The 23006-nt window shown below is 49.5% G+C and overlaps 1 protein-coding gene across 1 annotated transcript; it reads left to right on the top strand.

The window, feature by feature from the left end:
* The first annotated feature begins 207 nt into the window (after positions 1-207).
* On the top strand, positions 208-20551 carry LOC147105429 (uncharacterized). Its single transcript, XM_086010900.1, has 3 exons — positions 208-236; positions 4139-5200; positions 20530-20551. The coding sequence occupies exons 1-3, from the start codon at positions 208-210 to the stop codon at positions 20549-20551; spliced, it is 1113 nt and encodes a 370-aa protein (XP_085867026.1).
* Positions 20552-23006: the final 2455 nt, after the last annotated feature.

Here is a 23006-nt window from a genome sequence, read left to right as displayed (position 1 = left end):
TCTTCCTCAGATCCCAAGGAGTTAAAGATAACTGATGGGTCCGCCACCAATTGGGTCTTTTGTTCTATGCACTCGTTGGCCTTTCGATAATCAATGGTCAGTCGCCATTGTCCATTGGATTTTACCACTGGCCACACGGGACTGTTGGGGGCAGAGTGTGTCTTAATTAACACCCCTCGTTTTTCTAATTGTTCGATTATAGGCAAAATGGCGGCGATGGTGGCGGGGCTTATAGGGTACTGTTTTGTGGAAGGTGGCGGCTTCCCTGTGAACGTTACGGGGCCTATCCGTAGGGTTCCGCACTCATATTTATCTCGTGCCCAGATAGGATGGTCCTTCAGTCCCCACTCATCCTTACTATTCTCTTTCACAGCTCTTATCCTGCGGGGGCCGTTTTGGATCGTCCAACCTATGTCTCCATTCCCAGTGAAGTGTAGGCTAAAGTCTAGCTTTGTCAATATGTCCAAGCCTATGATGGGGGCAGTGACGGGTCCAATCCATATATGTTCCCTTGTTTCATGGGGGCCGAAACACAAGGTCATTTTGTGGGTTCTATGTAAGATGATATCTTCTCCACTGGCCCCTAAGGCTTTCTCAGTATTCCCATCTAGCGGGCAGCCTTGGGCATATTGTGTGGGGAAGACCGTCAATTCTGCTCCTGTGTCCAATAGGCAGTCTACTTTCAGTGGGGGTGAGTTATCTGTTTTTCCCACCAACAAAGTCATATAGAGGCCGTCCCTGGCTTGGGTGATTAAAGCTCTCAGTTGCCAAGGAACCTCTACCTTCGGGGGTTCGTTGGTGGGGTCTATTGGTTTTTTGCTTGCTGTCGGGCTATGCTATCGAAGGTTTCCCTTCCGGTGGAGTTTGAGTTCCGGTACATTTCTACCATCGCCATCTCTCCAGGGCTAAGGGTCGGTGGGGAGGGGGTAATTGTCTGGGTGTCGTACAGGCCGGTGGCGCCCAGGGTCTGCCACGGATTTGTGCCGGGTTGATTATCTGGGACTGCCTGTCCTTGCCATTGTCCTCCCCCACCTCTTCCTCCGTTATTGCTTCTTCCTCTACCCCTGTTGCCCACTCGGCATGTTCTAGCCCGGTGTCCCTCTTTCCCACATTTGTAGCAAGTGCCTGGTTTCTTATCTGGGTTTCCCGCGGGGGGTGCAGAGCTTGCTCGCTCCGGGGGGTTTAGTTTCATGACTCGGAGATTGGCACAGTGTTCTCTATCCTGGGTTACGGCTTGTTGGGTCAGGTTCGCAAAAGAAACTGCGTTTGTTTTCCAGTTTGCCATTGTTAATTTTACCAATTTTGCCAGGTCAGGTCTCAAACCATTCATAAATGTGTTTTTCAATGGTTCATGGGTGCAGGCATCCACCTCTGCTTCGGTATTCTGTCCCATGCCAGAGTACTCTACCCACTGGTTAGCGAAATGAACGGCGAAGTCATTGGGGTCTTTTTCTTTTTGGACCAGTCTGGATTGGTCGGGCCCCTTTCCTGTAGCCAATTTCTAATGGCCGTCCACCCTTCTGTCCTATCGGCTTCTGATTCTATCATAGCTAGGTCAGGGGGGACTAATAGGACTGGTGGAGCTGGAGGTGGTACGGCAGGGAGTGCGGCTCCGGCAGCTGGAGGTGGGTTGGCTGCTTGATGCGCCGCTAATGCCGCTTGGTGTGCTTGTCTGGCTGCGTTAAGTAGGGCGTTTGCTCGTCTGGTGATGGCCATATTTACTATTGCCGTCAGGGCGGCCGACTCTCTTGCGCTAACTACTACTGCTATAACCTGGCATCCATCAAATGGGTGCAGGTTATAGATTGTTCTTTTTCGTTCCAAGAACTGCCAGGCTTTTACTGTGCTTTTCTTTGGGTGCGGCATATCAGTTGCCCATTGATCTATATCTTTTGGGTTGGCCGGGTAATAGGTATAAATTCGGAGATTTCGGCCGCCTACTTCATGTTTTTGTAACCTGATGGGGGCAAGGCGTGGGGGTGGTTTCTCGGTTATATCTTCTTCGTCTGATGAGTCCGTAAGAGGAGTATTTATTTTAGCAATATGGGCTTCGTTTGATCGGGGTTGGGGCGTGGGCTGTTCATATGCCGGAGGGGCTGTAGGGGGGGCTGCAGGATAGGTAGGGTACAAGGGTGTCGGGGTAATCGTCACCACTTTTGGGCTTTCCCTGTGTGCCTCCCTTGCCTTCTTCATTTTTGCCTTCCACTTTTCTGTTCTTTCGTTTGCTTTTTCAAGGCATTTCTGGTGTTTCTCTAACTCGGTTTTGTATTTTGTTATTTGTTCACGGAGAGCTGTTTTTTGTTCTTTCTCTTTGGCCTCTGCCGCCTTCCGAGTTATTTCTCCTCTCTGCCTACACTGTTTCAAGGTGGCCAATACCCAGCCCGTTTTTCTTTTCCCTCCTTTCATACGGGTGGTCTTGCCCCATGCACTTTTTATATCATCAAGGGACCATTGTCCTTTTGAGGCACCAAATTTTTGTTTGATATTATATTCATGTTGTGGGACATCGAATGTACTTTCTATATACTGTTTAAGTTGGATTACTATTTCTTCTAACATGGTTTCGGGAGGGGCTTTGCCTCCTTTTTCCGTCGTTGGTTTTTTACTTGGTTCTGTCATGTTGCCACAGGTCATAGACTTAACGAATAAGTTTATCGATAGATCAGAGTCCCGGACTCTGTCGCGTGCTAGCAATGGGACACTGTGCTCCGTTAACCGCCAGCCAGAGGGTACGCTACCCGGTTGGTTCGTTCAATAAAGATCACAGAGACAGGGTGCAAAAAGGGCACAATAAATTATAGTGCTTACCTTTTTTCCCTTTCTTGATGTCTTGCGATCCTGCCGATTACGCCAAGTTGTTAGAACCGGGTTTTCCTGGTCCTCGTCTTGAGTTCCGTAGTACGAAGAATGATTTTAGGCTCGAGGGTTCGGAGAGTTAAAACAACATTTTATTACTTCCAACTGTTCGCAGTGGTCACACAGTATATTGAGGTCTTTTACAGTACATTCGTGTCCCGAGAGTCACACCGGGTTAGGCACGTGTTGCCAGCATTTACGTCCCCGGGAGGTGTCTGACTCTCTTGATGATCCACACGTCTTCTGGCTAAGAGCGAATACCGGTAGGGAAGCCCCTTTTATACAGTGGGACAAGGGTCATTACATCACTTCCCTGGCAACAAGCGTTCTCCAATGGGGATCACTTAAGCCCTTTCAGTTTGGCCATGATCTGGTCTTCAGTCTGGCGGGCAAATCCTGACTTGTCTCACTGCTGTATATGCCTTCTTGAAGTACCGGATCATGATTGGGCACCGCACAATAGCTAGTCAATCATCTTCTAGCTAGCAGTTAAGCCCTTTCAGTGACCTTTATTGCTCGTTAACACTTGGCCGCAGGCGTCTCTCTTTTCTGCTAGCTTTGCACTTTGCAAAGCTGGGGCTGCTCTTTAATCTAATCTAGACTTTCCTTGTGCAAAGCCATTTTTGTAAGCCAATTCATCGTCCATTTTATTCACATTTCCACAGCACTGTCGGAGAGGCAGTACTGAGGGAGCGCCGTACTGTCGGAGGGTCAGTACTGAGGGAGTACCGCACTGTCAGAGTGGCAGTACTGAGGGAGTGCTGCACTGTCAGAGGGGCAGTACTGAGGGAGCGCTGCACTGTTGAAGGGTCAGTACTGAGGGAGCACCGCACTGTCGGAGGCCGCCTTTCGGATGAGACGTTCAGGTGGACATAAAAGATCCCATTATTTCGAAGAAGGGCAGGAGAGTTATCCCCGGTGTTCTGGCCATTATTTATCATGCAAATTGGCTGCAGTGTTTCCCACATTACAACAGTGACTACACTTCAAAAAGTACTTCATTGGCTGTAAAACCGTTGGTCGTGAAAGGCGCTGTATAAAGGCCAGTCTTTCTTTATTTTCTCTCCTGTATTTACATTAATTACTTATATAAACCTCTTTTACTGTCTCTTGCAAGGGGAGGAATTGCAGACAGGCAGCTTAACGCAAACTTCACACGAAGATCTGACAGAGTCACTGGACCTGAATATCATCGACATATGGAAGCGGAAAGCAGCAATCAGAATGCGGGCAAACTGCACATGTGTCTTGTGTGTGGACGTGGATTCAACCGAAGGTGCAGCCTGGGAAGGCACAAGTGTAACCAAAGCAAGGAGCATCCATGCAAATGTCGGGAATGCGGGATAGGATTCAGTTGCCTCTCCGAGCTGGAGACTCATCAAGGCAGTCACTCTGTGAAATGGCCGTTCACCTGCTCCGTGTGTGGGAAGGGATTCACTCATTCAGGCTCCCTGTGGGCACACCAGCGAGTACACACCGGGGAGCAGCCGTTCACCTGCTCCGTGTGCAGGAAGGGATTCACTCAACAATCCGCCCTGCTGAGACACCGGCGAGTTCACACCAACAAGAAGCCATTCGCCTGCTCTTACTGTGAGAAGAAGTTTAACCAGTCTTGCCACCTGTTGATACATGAGCGTGTTCACACTGATGAGAGACCTTTTCAGTGCTCCGACTGCAAGAAGGGCTTCAGAAGATCCAGCAACCTGATACAGCACCAGCAAGTTCACACCGGGGAGAGGCCGTTCACCTGCTCCGTGTGCGGGAAGGGATTCACTCTCTCCTCCACCCTGCTGACACACCAGCGAGTTCACACCGGGGAGAGGTCGTTCACCTGCTCCGTGTGCGATAAGGGATTCACTAAACAATCCACCCTGCTGACGTACCAGCGAGCTCACACTGGGGAGATGCCGTTCACCTGCGCCGTGTGCGAGAAGGGATTCAGCCATTCCAACTCACTGCGGGTGTACCAGCGAGCTCACACTGACGAGAGACCCTGCAAGTGCCCTGATTCTGAGAAGAGCTTTAAAAGCGCCGAGGATGTGTCGAGGCATCAACGCATTCACACCGGTGAGAGGCCGTTCAGCTGCTCTCACTGCGGAAAGAGGTTTGCTAAGTCATCGAACCTGGTGATACACCAGCGACATCACACCGGGGAGAGGCCGTTCACCTGCTCCGTGTGCGGGAAGGGATTTGTCCAGTCCCACACTCTGCTGGTACACGAACGTGGGCATACTGACGAGAGGCCGTTCTCCTGCTCCGAGTGTGGGAAAGGATTCACTCGTCCCTCCTCTCTGCGGGAACACCAGCTGGTTCACACTGACGAGAGGCCGTTCCCCTGCTCCGAGTGCGGGAAAGGATACACTCGTCCCTCCTCTCTGCGGCTGCACCAGTGAGTCCACACTGGCGAGAGGCCGTTCTCATGCTCTGCACACCGGGGAGAGGCTGTTTACCTGCTCAGTGTGTGAAAAGGGATTCACCAGTTCATTTCACCTGCTGAGACACCAGCGAGTTCACACCTGAGCTCACTGGTCCCATTCTGCTGTTAATCACATGAAGGACTATTCTGTGTTAATAATGGCAATTAGGGGGTTGGGGGGTGGTTTGAAGATGCTGATAACCCCAGTAAATAGGCTGGAGATTAAGAGGGGTCAGCCTCGGCTCAGTGGACGACCCTCTCACCTCTAGAGTCAGAAGGTTGTGGGTTTGAGTCCCACTCTGGAGACTTGAGCACATAATCTAAGCTGACACTCCAGGGCAGTACTGAGGGAGAGCTGCTCTGTCAGAGGTGCCATACCATTTGCCTTCTTAACCGCCTGTTGCACCTGCACGCTTACCTTCAGCGACTGGTACACATGGACGCCCAGGTCTCGTTGCATTTCCCCATCTCCCAATCTATTGCCGTTCAGATAATAATCTGCCTTCCTGTTTTTGCCACCAAAGTGGATAACCTCGCATTTATCCACATTATACTGCATCTGCCATACATCTGCCCAATCACCCAACCTGTCCAAATTATACTGAAGTTTCTCGGCATGCTCCTCACAGCACACATGCCCACCCAGCTTTGTGTCATCTGCAAACTTGGAGATATTACATCTAGTTCCCTCGTCTAGATCATTTATATATATTGTGAATAGCTGGGGTCCTAGCACCGATCCCTGCGTTACACCACTAGTCACTGCCTGCCACTCGGAAAAAGACCCGTTTATTCTAACTCTTTGCTTCCTGTCTGCCAGCCAGTTCTCTATCCAAGACAGTACCTTACCCCCAATCCCATGGGCTTTTACTTTGCACGCTAATCTCTTCTGCGGGACCTTATCGAAAGCCTTCTGAAAGTCCAAATACATCACATCCACTAGTTTGCCCTTATCTATTCTACCAGTTACATCCTCAAAAAATTCCAGTAGATTAGTCAAGCACGATTTACCTTTTGTAAATCCATGTTGACTTTGTCCGATCCTGTCACTGTTTTCCAAGTGCTCTGCTATTACATCTTTTATAATGGACTCTAGCATTTCCCCCACTACCGATGTTAGGCTTACTGGTCTATAATTCCCCGTTTTCTCTCTACCACCTTTTTAAATAGTGGGGTTACATTAGCTACCCTCCAATCCATGGGTACTGTTCCAGAGTCTATAGAATTTTGGAAGATGATCAGCAATGCATCTACTATTTATAGGGCCACTTCCTTAAGTACCCTAAGATGTAGATTAGCAGGCCCTGGGGATTTATATACAGACCCCCAAACAGTAATGCTGAGATTTGGGATGGTATTAAACGGGAAATTAGAGATGCGTGCAATAAGGGCACAGCAGTTATCATGGGTGACTTTAATCTACATATAGATTGGGCTAACCAAATTAGTAACAATACTGTGGAGGAGGAATTCCTAGAGTGTATATGGAATGGTTTTCTGGACCAATATGTCGAGGAACCAACTAGAGATCAGGCCATCTTAGATTGGGTATTATGTAATGAGAAAGGAATAATTAACAATCTTGTTCTGCGAGGCCCCTTGGGGAGCAGCGATCATAATATGATAGAATTCTTCATTTAAGATGGAGAGTGAAGTATTTGACTCAGAGACTAGGGTCCTGAATTTAAATAAAGGAAACTACGATGGTATGAGACTATGTTACATTGGATTACATAGGACCTACGGCACAGAAACAGGCCATTCGGCCCAACCAGTCCAAGCTCCACCCGAGCCTCCTCCCGTCATTCCTCATCTAAATCTATCAGCATAACCCTCTATTCCATTCTCCCTAATATGCTTGTCCAGCCTCCCCTTAAATTCAATAGCAAAATACTGTGGATGCTGGAAATCTGAAATAACAACAGAAAATGCCAGGGCAGCATTCGTGGAGAGAGAAACGGAGTTAACGTTTCAGGTCTGGGACCCTTCATCAGAACTGTGTGGTCTAACCAAGGTTCGATACAGGTTTAGCATAACTTCACTACTTTTCAATTCTATACCTCGAGAAATAAATCCTAGTGTTTGGTTTGCTTTTTTTATGGCCTTGCTAACTTGTGGTGCAACTTTTAGTAATTTGTGTATGTGTACTCCGAGATCCCTTTGTTCATCTACCCCACCTCGACTCGCACCCTCCAAGTGATAAGTGACCTCCCTATTCTTCCTACCAACAGTGGACCCAGCACTGATCCTTGTGGAACACCACCACCCACCTTCTGCCACTGTCAACAGCCACCTTTTACCATTAATTTGTGAAATAAAGTCTATCTTCCTGTTCCACGAGCTTGTTTCGGGGGTCTGGCTCAGCGACTATCCTGTAATCACACCAACAAGTCCCACTGGGCTGAACAATGGAGGAGAGGCGTTGGAGGAGGATGGTGTGATCAACCGTGGTGAAGCTCGCAGACAGGTCGAGAAGGATGAAGAGAGATAGTCCACCGGTTACAGCCACAGAGGATGTAATTCGTGACTTTTGTCGAGGGCCATTTCATAGAATCATAGAAGGCTACAGCATGGAAGGAGGCCATTTCAGCCCATTGTGTCTGCGCCGGCCAACAAAGAGCTCTCCAGCCTATTCCCACTTCCCAGCTCTTGGTCTGTAGCCCTGCAGGTTACAGCATCACAAGTGCACATCCAAGTACTTTTTAAATGTGGTTAGGGTTCCTGCCTCGACCACCCTTTCAGGCAGTGAGTTCCAGACCCCCACAACCCTCTGGGTGAAGATATTTCCCCTCAAATCCCCTCTAAACCTTCCACCAATTACTTTAAATCTGTGCCCCCTGGTTTTTGACCCCTCTGCTAAGGGAAATAGGTCCTTCCTATCCACTTTATCTAGGCCCCTCATAAATTTGTACATCTCAATAAGGTCTCCCCTCAACCTCCTCTGTTCCAAGGAAAACAGACCCAGCCTATCCAGTCTTTCCTCATAGCTAAGATTCTCTACTCCCGGCAACATCCTTGTAAATCTCCTCTGTACCCTCTCTAGTGCAATCACATCTTTCCTGTAATGTGGTGACCAGAACTGCACTCTGTTCTCTAGCGGAGGCCTAACTAGTGTTTTATACAGTTGAAATATAATCCCCCCTGCTCTTGTATTCTATGCCATGGCTAATGAAGGCAAGCTATGCCATGGCTAATGAAGGATAACTAGGGAAAGAGTAGGGCCCATTAGGGACCAAAGTAGCAAGCTGTGTGTAGAGCCAGAAGATGTAGGTGGGGTTTTAAATGAATTTTTTGCATTGTGTTCACTATAGAGAAGGACGATGCGGACATAGAAATCAGGCAGGGGGACTGTGATATACTTGAACATATTAGCATCGCGAGGGAGGAGGTACTAGCAGTTTTAGCAGGCTTAAAAGTGGATAGATCCCCAGGCCCGGACGAGATGTATCCCAGGCTACCATGTCAGGCAAAGGAGGAGATTGCAGGGGCTCTGACACAAATTTTCAGAACCTCTCTGGCCACAGGGGATGTGCCAGAGGACTGGAGAACAGCTAACGTAGTAGCATTATTCAAGAAGGGTAGTAGGGATAAACCAGGGAATTACAGGCCAGTGAGCCTAACATCAGTGGTAGGGAAATTATTGGAAAAAATTCTGAGGGACAGAATTAGTCTCCACTTGGAGAGGCAAGGATTAATTAGGGATAGCCAGCATGGCTTTGTCAAGGGAACATCATATCTGACCAATTTGATTGCATTTTTTCGAGGGGGTGACTAGGTGTGTGGATGAGGGTAGTGCAGTGGATGTGGTTTACATGGATTTCAGTAAGGCTTTTGATAAAGTCCCGCATAGGAGACTGGTCAGGAAGGTAAGAGCCCATGGGATCCAGGGTGCCTTGGCACATTGGATCCAAAACTGGCTTAGTAGCAGAAGGCAAAGGGTAATGGTGGAAGGTTGTTTTTGTGACTGGAAGCCTGTGTCCAGTGCGGTACCGCAGGGATCGGTGCTGGGTCCCTTGCTGTTTGGGGTCTACATTAATGATTTGGATGTGAATGTAAAAGGTATGGTCAGTAAGTTCGCAGATGACACGAAAATTGGTGGGGTGGTAAATAGCGAGGAGGGAAGCCTCAGGCTACAGGACGATATAGATGGGTTGGTCAGATGGGCGGAACAGTGGCAAATGGAATTTAACCCTGAAAAGTGTGAGGTGATGCATTTTGGACGGACTAACAAGGCAAGGGAACACACAATGAATGGTAAGACCCTAGGAAAGACAGAGGATCAGAGGGACCTTGGTGTGCATGTACATAGATCCCTGAAGGCAGCAGAACAGGTGGATAAGGTGGTTAAAAAGGCATATGGGATACTTGCCTTCATTAGCCAAGGCATAGAATATAAGAGCAGGGAGGTTATGATGGAGCTGTACAAAACGCTGGTAAGGCAGCAGCTGGAGTACTGTGTGCAGTTCTGGTCGCCACACTATAGGAAGGATGTGATTGCTTTGGAGAGGGTGCAGAGGAGATTCACCAGGATGTTACCTGGGCTGGAGCGCTTCAGCTATGAAGAGAGACTGGACAGGCTGGGGTTGTTTTCCTTGGAGCAGAGAAGGCTGAGGGGGGACCTGATTGAGGTGTACAAAATTATGAGGGGCATAGATAGGGTAGATAGAAAGGAACTTTTCTCCTTAGTAGAGGGGTCAATAACAAGGGGGCATAGATTCAAGGTAAGGGGCAGGAGGTTTAGAGGGGATTTGAGGAAAAACTTTTTCACCCAGAGGGTGGTTGGAATCTGGAACTCACTGCCTGAAAGGGTGGTGGAGGCAGGAACCCTCACAACATTCAAGAAGCATTTGGATGAGCACTTGAAATGCCATTGCATACAAGGCTACGGAGCAAATGCTGGAAAATGGGATTAGATTAGACAGGGCTTGATGGCCGGCGCGGACACGATGGGCCGAAGGGCCTCTTTCTGTGCGGTATAACTCTGACATTCCGTATGCCTTCTTAACCACCTTGTCTACCTGGCCTGCTAACTTCAGGGATCTAATAATAATAGTAATAATCAACTTTTATTGTCATTGTTAGTGCAGTACAACGAAATGTAGGCTTGCGGCTCCCGAGAGTGTACATTTAGATTAAGACATTTAAACATTCAACATACATTTGGCTTGTAATACATTAACATAAACATAATAAAGTGCATTGGCAGATGTGCAGGCTTTAGAGTTTATTTGTGGAGTTCAGTAGGATGACAACCCTGGGAAAGAAGCTGTTCCTAAATCTGGTCGTTCGGGTGCGAATGCATCTGTAGCGTCTCCCAGATGGCAGGGGGGCGAACAGACTGTGGCTGGGGTGGGTAGGGTCTTTGATGATGGTCCGTAACCTCCGTAAACAGCGTTTCTGGTAGATGTTCTCTATGGTCGGTAGCCGGGTGCCAGTGATGCGTTGGGCAGTTTTGACTACCCGCTGCAGGGCTTTCCGGTCATAGGAGCTACAGCTGCCATACCATACTGTGATACAGTTCGTCAGGATGCTCTCTATTGTGCAGCGGTAAAAGTTAGAGAGGATCAGGGGTGACAGGTTACATCCCTTCAGCCTCCTTAGGAAATATAGGCACTGCTGGGCCTTCTTCACCAAAGAGGAGGTATTGAGGGACCAGGAGAGGTCTTCCGTGATGTGGACTCCGAGGAACTTAAAGCTGTCCACCCTTTCCACCACAGCCCCATGGATGTGGATGGGGGTGTGACTTCTGCCTTTAGACTTCCTGAAGTCCACAATGATTTCTTTGGTTTTCTTGATGTTAAGGGCCAGGTTGTTATCGGCGCACCACTTCACGAGATGCTGGACCTCCTCCCTGTAGGCTGACTCATCGTTGTTGGTGATCTGGCCTACTACCGTGGTATCATCCGCAAACTTGATGATGGTGTTGGAACCATGAACAGCCACACAGTCGTGGGTGAAGAGGGAGTAGAGGAGGGGGCTCAGCACACATCCTTGTGGGGCCCCCATGTTCAGGGTCAGGGGGGGAGGTGTGGTTACCTAATTTGACAGACTGGGGTCTGTTTGTTAGGAAGTCCAGGGTCCAGTTACAGAGGGAAGTGTTCAGGCCAAGAGTGTGGAGTTTGGTGGCCAGCTTGTTGGGGACGATAGTGTTGAATGCTGAGCTGTAGTCTATGAACAGCATTCTGATGTAGGTCTCCTTACCATCTAAGTGATTCAGTGCAGAGTGTAGAGCAGTTGTGATTGCATCCTCCGTTGATCTGTTTGCACGATAGGCAAACTGGTGTTGGTCAAGAGAGGCGGGAACACTGGCTTTGATGTGAGCCAGGACCAGTCTCTCGAAACACTTCATTATGATGGTGTGAGTGCGACAGGTCGATAGTCGTTCAGGCACGTCACAGCCGTTTGTTTTGGCACAGGAATAATGGTAACAGTCTTGAAGCATGTAGGGGCTACTGCCTGGGCCAATGACAGATTGAAGATGGCGGTGAAGACATCAGCCAGCTGATCAGCACATTCCTTGAGTACCCGTCCAGGTATGCTATCCGGTCCAGCAGCCTTTCGTGTGTTCACTCCGCGTAGAACACCCCTTACGTCGGAGGTCGACAGAGTGAGCACCTGGTCTTCCGGGGGTGGCAAGGCTTTGGTAGCCAGCTCCCTGTTGTCCCTGTCGAAGCGAGCGTAGAAGTTGTTAAGCTCCTCCGGAAGGGAGGCATCGCTAACCGGGGGGCTGGTGTTTTTGCCCTTGTAGTCAGTGATGGACTGGGTGCCTTGCCACATGCGCCGGGGGTCCGAGTAGTTGCGGAAGTGATCCTCTATTCGCAGTGTCTGTTTCCTTTTGGCAGTCCTGATACCCTTTTTTAGGTTGGTCCTAGCTGCACTGTAAGCCGCTGCGTCGCCAGATTTAAATGCTGCGTCACGTGCTTTCAACAGCGAGCAGACCTCTCCGTTCATCCAGGGTTTCTGGTTGGGGTATGTCCTGATATTTTTATGAGTCATGACGACCTCGACACAACTGTTAATGTAGAATAGCACTGTGGATGCGTATTCCTCGATGTCATTATGGGCAAACATGCCCCAATCAGTGCGTTCGAAGCAATCCTGAAGCTCCGAGACTGCCCCCTCTGGCCATACTTTCACTGATCTCACTGATGTTCTCACTCTTTTGATGTGCGGTTTATATGCCGGGGCTAGAAACAGGGAGAGGTGGTCAGACTTCCCAAGGTGGGGGCAGGGAATGGCCTTATATGCAGCTACAATGCTCGTGTAGACTTGATCCAGTGTGTTCTCCCCTCTTGTGGGGCAGGAAACATTCTGGTGGAATTTCGGTAGTACAGTTTTTAGGTTTACGTGATTGAAGTCCCCCGCGACGATGAAAGCTCTGTCTGGGTGCGCAGTTTGTTGTTCGCTGATGGCCCTTCAGTGCTAGTTTGGCATTAGCGTGTGGTGGGATGTAGACCGCAGTGATGATAACAGCCGTGAATTCCCGAGGCAGGTAGAAGGGTCTGCACCTTACCATGAGGAATTCCAAATCAGCCGAGCAGGATCTATCGATTATGTCCGTGTTAGTGCACCAGGCATTGTTAGTGTAAATGCACAAACCGCCTCCCTTGCTCTTACCGGAGTCTGCAGTTCTGTCAGCGCGGAAGACCGTGCGTCCTTCTAGCTGGATGGTGGTGTCAGGGATGCCGTTGTTCAACCAGGTCTCTGTGAAGATCATGGCGCAGCATTCCTTTGTCCTTTTCTGTGAGGAGAGATCAAGTTTGATCTCATCCATTTTATTTTCTAGTGACCTGACGTTGGCCAGGAAAATACATGTAGGCTGGGGTGGGATGGGAGTCACGTGCAGGCCAGGGTGGGACTGGTGTCACGTGTAGGCTGGGGTGGGACTGGTGTCACATGTAGGCTGGGGTGGGATGGGAGTCACATATACATAGATACATAGAAGATAGGAGCAGGAGTAGGCCATTCGGCCCTTCGTGCCTGCTCCGCCATTCGATGAGATCATGGCTGATCCTTAAATTCAGTATCCCGTCCCCGCCTTCTCTCCGTAACCCTTAACCCCTTTTGCCCGTAGAAATATATCTAATTCCCTCTTAAATATATTTAATGAGCTGGCGTACACTGCCCTCTGTGGCAATGAGTTCCACAGGTTCACCACTCTCTGAGTGAAGAAATTCCCCCTCATCTCTGTCCTAAATGGTTTAGCCCTTATCCTTAAATTATGTCCTCTAGTTCTGTTCTCACCCGCCAAGGGAAACATTCCTTCTGCATCCAGTCTGTCTAGACCTGTCAGAATTTTATACACTTCTATGAGGTCCCCTCTCAATCTTCTAAACTCCAGTGTGTACATCCCTAAACTACATAGTCTCTCCTCATAGGTCATTCCCGCCATTCCTGGTATCAGCCTGGTGAATCGCCGCTGCACCCCCTCCATGGCAAGAACATCCTTCCTCAGATGAGGCGACCAAAACTGTACACAGTACTCGAGGTGTGGTCTCACCAGTGCCCTGTACAGCTGCAGCAAGGTATCCCTGTTCCTGTATTCTAACCCTTTTGCTATGAAGGCCAGCATACCGTTTGCCTTCTTGACCGCCTGTTGCACCTGCATGCTCGCCTTCAGTGACTGGTGTACAAGAACACCCAGGTCTCTCTGTACTTCCCCCTCTCCCAATCTATTGCCATTTAAATAATAATTTGCCCTCCCGTTCCTGCACCCAAGGTGGATAACTTCGCACTTGTCCACATTATAGTGCATCTGCCATTTATCCGCCCAATCGCCCAGTCTGTCCAAATCGCTCTGGAGCTTCCTGGTCTCTTCCTCTGAGCCCACCCCCCCTCCTAGTTTAGTGTCGTCTGCAAATTTGGAAATGCTGCATCCGACTCCCTGATCCAGGTCATTAATGTAAATTGTGAACAGCTGGGGGCCCAGGACAGATCCCTGTGGTACCCCACTTGTTACTGCCTGCCATTCAGAAAATGAGCCGTTTATTCCAACTCTCTGTTTTCTATCTGACAGCCAGTTCCCTATCCACGCCAAAACTTTCCCCTTTATCCCATGAGCCTCAATTTTCCATGCTAATCTTTTATGTGGGACCTTATCGAAGGCCTTTTGGAAGTCCAGGTACACCACATCTACTGGCTCTCCCCCATCTATTCTACCAGTTACTCCCTCAAAAAATTCCAATAGATTAGTCAAGCACGATTTACCCTTTGTAAATCCATGTTGACTCTGTCCTATCCTGTCCCCATTTGCTAAGTGCTCCGCTATTTCATCCTTAATGATGGACTCCAGCATTTTGCCCACAACTGATGTAAGGCTTACAGGTCTGTAATTACCTGCTTTTTCCCTACCCCCCTTTTTGAATAGTGGGGTAACGTTAGCTACCCTCCAATCCATCGGCACTGTTCCCGAGTCTAATGAATTCTGAAAAATCATCCTTAGTGCATCCGCTATCTCTAGGGCCACCTCCTTCAGTACCCTAGGATGCATGTTATCAGGCCCTGGGGATTTGTCCACCTTCAATCCCTTTAGCTTCCTTAACACCATATCCTTAGAGATATTGATTTGCGTCAGTTCCTCCTTTGCCAATGTCCCTATTTTTCCCGATATCCCAGGGAGGTTTTTTGTGTCTTCCTTCGTAAAGACTGACCCAAAGTATGCATTTAGTTGATCTGCCATTTCCTTATTTCCCATTATATATTCCCCCGTATCTGACTGCAATGGACCAACTTTGGTTTTCACCAGTCTTTTCCTTTTGATATATTTATAAAAGCTTTTGGAGTTAGTTTTTATATTTTCCGCCAGCTTGTTTTCGTAAGCTATTTTGCCCCTCTTGATCATGCCCTTTGCCCTCCTTTGCTCTATCTTAAACTGTTCCCAATCTTCCGCTCTGGCGCTTTTTTTGGCTATTTTATACGCCCTATCTTTGGATTTTATGCTGTCTCTAATTTCCCCTGTTATCCACGGTTGAGTCACCTTTTTAGATTTCCTTTTATGCCAGATTGGTATAAACAATTTTTGCAATTTTGTCATTCTATCTTTAAATGTTTGCCATTGTTTATCTACCTCCAGTCCTCCCAGGAACGTTGTCCAATCAGACCTACTCAGTTCCCGTCTCATGGCATCATAATTCCCCTTGTTTAAATTCAGGACCTTAGTCTCTGAGTCAATTTCTTCGCTCTCCATTTCGAGTGAGAAATCGATCATGTTATGATCGCTCTGACCCAAGGGTCCCCGTACAACAAGATTACTGATTAGTCCCTTCTCATTGCACAGTACCCAGTCCAATATAGCCTGTTCCCGAGTTGGTTCCTCGACATATTGATCCAGATAACCATCCCTTAAACACTCAAGGAATATAGGCCAGGGTGGGACGGGAGTCACGTGTAGGCCTGGGTGGGATGGGAGTCACGTATAGGCCTGGGTGGGACGGGAGTCACATGTAGGCCAGGGTGCGACGGGAGTCACGTGTAGGCTTGGGTGGGACAGGAGTCACGTGTAGGCTGGGGTGGGACTGGAGTCACGTGTAGGCTTGGGTGGGACAGGAGTCACGTTTAGGCTTGGGTGGGACGGGAGTCACGTGTAGGCTTGGGTGGGACTGGAGTCACGTGTAGGCTGGGGTGGGACTGGAGTCACGTGTAGGCTTGGGTGGGACGGGAGTCACGTGTAGGCCAGTGTGGGACCTGATTCATGTGTAGGCTGGGTTGGGATGGGAGTCACGTGTAGGCATGGGTGTGACGGGAGTCACATCTAGTTCGGGTTGGGACGGGAGTCAGCTATATGCCAGTGTGGGACGGGAGTCACGTGTAGGCCAGGGTGGGACAGGAGTCAGGTTTAGGCCGGGGTGGGACTGCTGTCATGTGTAGGCCGGGGTGGGATGGGAGTCACGTGTAGGCCAGGTTGGGACGAGAGTTATGTGTAGGCCAGGGTGGGATGGGAGTCACATGCAGGCCAGGTTGGGACTGGTGTCACATGTAGGCTGGGGTGGGACTGGTGTCACGTGTAGGCCAGGGTGGGACGGGAGTCACGTGTAGGTTCCGGGTTGGACGGGAGTCACGTGTAGGCTGGGGTGGGACGGGAGTCAGCTGTAGGCCACTTATCAGCCCAAGCCTGAACGTCATCCAGGTCTTGTTGCATGCGGGCATGGACTGTTTCATAATTTGAGGAGTTGTGAATGGCGCTGAACACTGTGCTGTCATCAGCGAACATCCCCATTTCTGACCTTTTGATGGAGGGAAGGTCATTGATGAAACAGCTGAAGATGTTTGGGCCTAGGACACTGCCCTGAGGAACTCCTGCAGCAATGTCATACATAGAAACATAGAAACATAGAAGATAGGAGCAGGAGTAGGCCTTTCGGCCTCTCGAGCCTGCTCCGCCATTCAATGCGATCATGGCTGATCATCCAAATTCAGTACCCTGTCCCTGCCTTCTCCCCATATCCCTTGATCCCTTTAGCTCTAAGAAATATATCCAACTCCTTCTTGAATATATTTAATGAATTGGCCTCTACTGCCTTCTGTGGTAGAGAATTCCATAGGTTCACCATTCTCTGGGTGAAGAAATTCCTCCTCATCTCTGTCCTAAATGGCTTACCCCTTATCCTTAGACTGCGACCCCTGGTTCTGGACTCCCCGACCATCGGGAACATCCTTCCTGCATCTAGTCTGTCTAGTCCTGTCAGAATTTTATAAGTTTCAATGAGATCCCCTCTCATTCTTCTAAACTCCAGTGAGTATAAGCCCAATCTCTCCAATCTCTCCTCATACGTCATTCCTGCCATCCCAGGTATCAGCCTGGTGAATCTTCGCTGAACTCCTTCCATGGCAAGATCATCCTTCCTCAGATAAGGTAACCAAAACTGCACACAATACTCAAGATGTGGTCTCACCAAGGCCCTGGAGCTGTGATGATTGACCTTCACTCACCACAACCATCTTCCTTTGTGCTAGGTATGACTCCAGCCAGTGGAGAGTTTTCCCCCCGATTCCCATTGACTTCAGTTTTACTAGGGCTCCTTGATGCCAGACTCGGTCAAATGCTGCCTTGATGTCAAGGGCAGTCACTCTCACCTCACCTCTGGAATTCAGCTCCTTTATCCATGTTTGGACCAAGGCTGTAATGAGGTCAGGAGCCGAGTGGTCCTGGTGGAACCCAAACTGGGCTTCAGTGAGCAGGTTATTGGTGAGTAAGTGCCGCTCGATAGCACTGTCGATGACACCATCCGTCACTTTGCTGATGATTGAGAGTAGACTGATGGGGCGGTAATTGGATTTCTCCTGCTTTTTGGGGACAGGACATACCTGGGCAGTTTTCCACATTGCCGGATAAATGTCAGTGTTGTCGCTGTACTGGAACTGACCCCCAGAATATCAGTCACAGAATCACAGAAACCCCACAGTGCAGATAGAGGCCATTTCGGCCCATCGAGCCTGCACCGACACATATCCCACCCGATCCCCATAACCCCTACGCCAACACATATCCCACCCTATCCCCGTAACCCCACGTATTTAATCCCCCAAACACTAAGGGTCAATTTATCACAGCCAATCAACCTAACCCGCACATTTTTGGACTGTGGGAGGAAACCGGAGCACCCGGAGGAAACCCACGCAAACACGGGAAGAATGTGCAAACTCCACACAGACAGTCACCCGAGGCCGGATTCGAACCCGGGTCCCTGGCGCTGTGAGGCAACAGTGCTAACCACTATGCCACCGTGCAGCTGTTTAACACAAAGGGTCAAATGTCCATCTCCAGAGAATTGGTGATCTCACTTGACTTGCTGGACAGAGACACCAAGTGAGGACCAGGCACATCACCTCACTGTCACCATGGTGATGGGGCCTTGCGCTCAGTCCTACTTGCGCCCATATTGTTTACTTGTGGGTTTGCCCAGTCTGAATTTTGTTCATGGATAAATCCTAAAGTAGATCCCCAAGACCTGTTAGTGTCAGAAATTTGATCTATTTGCCCTTTAATGGGCCATTAAAATGTCTCTCGGGCTCAATCCTTGTAGGGAGATGGCAACAACAACAACAACTTGTATTTATATAGCGCCTTTAATGTAGTAAAACGTCGCAAGGCGCTGCACAGGAGTATTTTAAGACAAACAATTTGACACTGAGCCACATAAGGAGAAATTAGGACCGGTAACCAAAAGCTTGGTCAAAGAGGGAGGTTTTAAGGAGCGTCTTAAAGGAGGAAAGAGAGGTAGCGAGGCGGAGAGGTTTAGGGAGGGAATTCCTGAGCTTGGGGCCCAGGCAACAGAAGGCACGGCCACCAATGGTGGAGCGATTATAATCAGGGATCCTCAAGAGGGCATAAGAACATAAGAAATAGGAGCAGGAGTAGGCCAATCGGCCCCTCGAGCCTGCTCCGCCATTCAATAAGATCATGGCTGATCTGATCCTAACCGCCAATCCACTATCACAGAACCATCTCCTGAATCTAACAGAATTAGACACATGAAATAGGAGCAGGATCAGGCTACACGGCCCCTGGGCCCGCTCCGCTACCCACAGGGCCATGACCGATCCGAACCTAGACTCATGTCCAAATTCCTGCCCGCTCCCCGTAACCCTTAAATCCCTTTACTTCTAGGAAACTGTCTATTTCTGTTTTAAATTTATGTAATGATGTAGCTTCTACAGATTTTTGGGGCAGCATATTCCATGGACCTACCACCCTCTGAGTGAAGTAGTTCCTCCTCATCTCAGTTTTGAAAGAGCAGCCCCTTATTCTAAGACTATGCCCCCTAGTTCTAGTTTCAACCATCATCGGGAACATCTTCCCCGCATCCACCCGATCCGACCCCTTCACAATCTTATATGTTTCAATAAGATCGCCTCTCATTCTTCTGAACTCCAATGAGTAGAGTCCCAATCTACTCAACCTCTCCTCATATGTCCATCCCCTCATCCCCGGGATTAACCGAGTGAACCTTCTTTGTACTGACTCGAGAGCAAGTATGTCCTTTCTTAAGTATGGACACCAAAACTGTATGCAGTATTCCAGGTGCGGCCTCACCAATACCTTGTACAACTGAAGCAATACCTCCCTATTTTTATATTCTATCCCCCTAGCAATGAAAGCCGACATTCCATTGGCCTTCTTAATCACTTGCTGCACCTGCATACTAACCTTTTGAGTTCCGTGCACCAGGACCCCCAGATCCCTTTGTACTTCAGTACTTTCCAGTTTCTTGCCATTAAGATAATAACTTGCTCTGCGATTTTTCCTGCCAAAGTGCATAACCTCACACTTTCCAGTATTGTATTCCATCTGCCAAATCTCTGCCCACTTACTTAGCCTGTCTATGTCCCTTTGCAGGTTTTTTATGTCCTCCTCACTCACTACTTTCCCTCCCAACTTAGTATCATCTGCAAACTTTGATATGTTACACTCGGTCCCCTCCTCCAAATCATTAATATAGATTGTAAAGAGTTGGGGACCCACTGACCCCTGCGGAACACCACTAGTTACTGATTGCCAGTCTGAGAATGAACCATTTATCCCAACTCTCTGCCTTCTGTTAGATAGCCAATCCTCTATCCATGCCAGAATATTACCCCCAATCCCGTGATTTTTTACCTTAAGCAATAATCTTTTGTGTGGCACCTCGTCAAATGCCTTTTGGAAGTCTAAATACACTACGTCCACTGGTTCCCCTTTATCCACCCTATATGTTACTTCCTCAAAGAACTCCAGCAAATTTGTCAAACATGACTTCCCCTTCATAAAACCATGCTGACTTTGTCCTATTAAATTATGATTATCCAAATGTCCTGTTACTGTCTCCTTAATAATGGACTCCAAAATTTTACCTACCACAGATGTTAGGCTAACCGGTCTATAGTTTCCAGCCTTCTGTCTGTCAGAGTTAGAGGAGCGCAGATATCTCGGGGGATTGTGGGGCTGGAGGCGATTACAGAGATAGGGAGGGGCGAGGAGGGCCACGGAGGGATTTGAAAACAAGGATTAGAATTTTGAAATCGAGGTGCTGCCTAACCGGGAGCCAGTGTAGGTCAGCGAGCACAGGGGTGATGGGCGAACGGGACTTGGTGCTTGGCACCAGTGAAAGGATCAAGGCCCTGGTTCTGATCTGGAGTTAGAGCAGCGAACCCAGAGTCAGAGCGCAAAAAGGGTATTGAGTTTGATCAAATAGTTCACGTTCTTCATTACCACAAGCGGTTTGATGGTGGGATCCCAGTTTATATTTCACTTCCTGTCTTACTATCGCTTGTTTTCTCAGTATTTACTTCGTGTGTTTCTAGCAGTTTGAGGTTTAAGCCTGTGTGATGAAATCGCCTGAGGTTAGTCTGCTGATGGTGGTGACAAAGTGTGAAATTCCAGACAGCACTTCCTGCATCTCAGGCTGATCACAACCAGAGGCCAATCCTCAGTGTGGACTCAAGCCAGAGTGATCTGGAAATTTTCAGCGTGGATCTCAGCCCTTGGCTGCAAAAAGCTTTTAATTTACCCTTTAGATGTGAATGGCATAAGGAAGGCATTGTTTATACAGCAATAACCTGGTGTGGGACGGGAGTCACGTGTAGGCCGGGGTGGGACGGGAGTCACGTGTTGCCCGGGGTGAGACGGGAGTCACGTGTAGGCTCAGGGTGGGACAGGAGTCACGTGTAGGCCGGGGTGGGACGGAAGTCACGTGTAGGCCGGGGTGGGACGGAAGTCACGTGTAGGCCGGGGTGGGACGGGAGTCACGTGTAGGCCGGGGTGGGTCGGGAGTCACGTGTAGGCCGGGGTGGGACGGGAGTCACGTGTAGGCCGGGGTGGGTCGGGAGTCACGTGTAGGCCGGGGTGGGTCGGGAGTCACGTGTAGGCCGAGGTGGGTCGGGAGTCACGTGTAGGCCGGGGTGGGTTGGGAGTCACGTGTAGGCTCAGGTTGGGTTGGGAGTCACGTGTAGGTCGGGGTGGGTCGGGAGTCACGTGTAGGCCGGGGTGGGTTGGGAGTCACGTGTAGGCCGGGGTGGGACAGGAGTCACGTGTAGGCCGAGGTGGGTCGGGAGTCACGTGTAGGCCGGGGTGGGTTGGGAGTCACGTGTAGGCTCAGGTTGGGTTGGGAGTCACGTGTAGGCCGGGGTGTGATGGGAGTCACGTGTAGGTCGGGGTGGGTCGGGAGTCACGTGTAGGCCGGGGTGTGATGGGAGTCACGTGTAGGCTCAGGTTGGGTTGGGAGTCACGTGTAGGCCGGGGTGGGACAGGAGTCACGTGTAGGCCGGGGTGTGATGGGAGTCACGTGTAGGCTCAGGTTGGGACGGGAGTCACGTGTAGGCCGGGATGAGATGGGAGTCACGTGTAGGCTCAGGGTGTGACGGGAGTCACGTGTAGGCTCAGGTTGGGACAGCAGTCACGTGTAGGCCGGGGTGGGACAGCAGTCACATTTAGGTCAGGGTGGGACGGGAGTCACGTGTAGGCCGGGGTGCGACGGGAGTCATGTTTAGGCCGGGGTGGGACGGGAGTCACGTGTAGGTCAGGGTGGGACAGCAGTCACGTGTAGGCCGGGGTGGGATGGGAGTCACGTGTTGGCCGGGGTGGGACCTCTCCCTCTCTCCCTCACCCTCTCCCTCTCTCCCTCACCCTCTCCCTTTCTCTCTAACCCTCTCCCCCTCTCCCTCACCCTTTCTCACCCTCTCCCTTTCTCTCTCCACTCCTCTCTCTCTCCTGACCCTCCCTATCCCCCCTCCCTCTCCCCCTCTCTCCCCCACCATCTCCCGTTCTCTCCTATCTCTCTCTCCCCCCCCACATTCTCTCTCTCTCCCTCACCCTCTCCCTCTCTCTCTCTCCATATCTCTCTCACTCCCCTCTCTCCCTACCCCCCACATTCTCTCTCTTCCCCTCTCCCCGTCACATTCTCTCTCTGTCCCCTTCCCTCCTACAGGTGGGACCTGTACAAGCCGGACGGGTTGCACCTCAACAGGACCAGGAGGGTTTAAACTAGCTTGGCAGGGGGTGGGAACCTAAGCATAGATTCAGAAGGGAGAGAAGCAAAGCTGGAAATAGAGGGCAGAAAATTGGTAAGCGAGTTTGGAAGGCAGAGGAAACAAAGGCTAGAAAATAGACAACAAGTTGTAAGGGGTGGTGTGTGTGGTCAGCTTCACCTCTGACTCCCTGAGCAGTTCGAATCGCTCCCACTCCTTTGGTTCTTGACTTTGGACTTATTTGGGGGTTGTAATGAACTTGCAACAGACACCTGGGTTGGCCAAAAGAATTGAGATCTTTATTTTGAGACAGGAAAATATACAATACAATAAAACTTATACTCTAAAAAGGGTGTGGGACTCTTGGAACATGCGAGAGTGAATTACAATAGACAACAATCCCTTACCCTCCCGACCCCACTATCCTAACTAGGGGGGGAGGAGCTAAACACGATCAAAATCACTGAGGAAGTGGTACTCGGTAAAATAATGGGACTCAAGGCAGATAAACCACCTGGACCCGATGGCTTACATCCTAGGGTCTTGAGGGAAGTGGCGGTAGGGATTGTGGATGCATTGGTAATAATTTTCCAAAACTCCCTGGACTCAGCAAAGGTCCCATCAGACTGGAAAACGGCTAATGTAACACCCTTATTTAAAAAGGGTAGTGGGCAGAAGGCTGGAAACTATAGACCGGTTAGCCTAACATCTGTGGTAGGTAAAATTTTGGAGTCCATTATTAAGGAGACAGTAACAGGACATTTGGATAATCATAATTTAATAGGACAAAGTC

This window comes from Somniosus microcephalus, chromosome 17 (genome assembly GCF_052327205.1).
Source record: "Somniosus microcephalus isolate GS21.2 chromosome 17, FLI_Smic_1.0, whole genome shotgun sequence".
Taxonomy (NCBI): domain Eukaryota; kingdom Metazoa; phylum Chordata; class Chondrichthyes; order Squaliformes; family Somniosidae; genus Somniosus; species Somniosus microcephalus.
The sequence above is the reverse complement of the archived record's forward strand: the minus strand, read 5'-3'. Positions and strand labels throughout refer to the sequence as shown.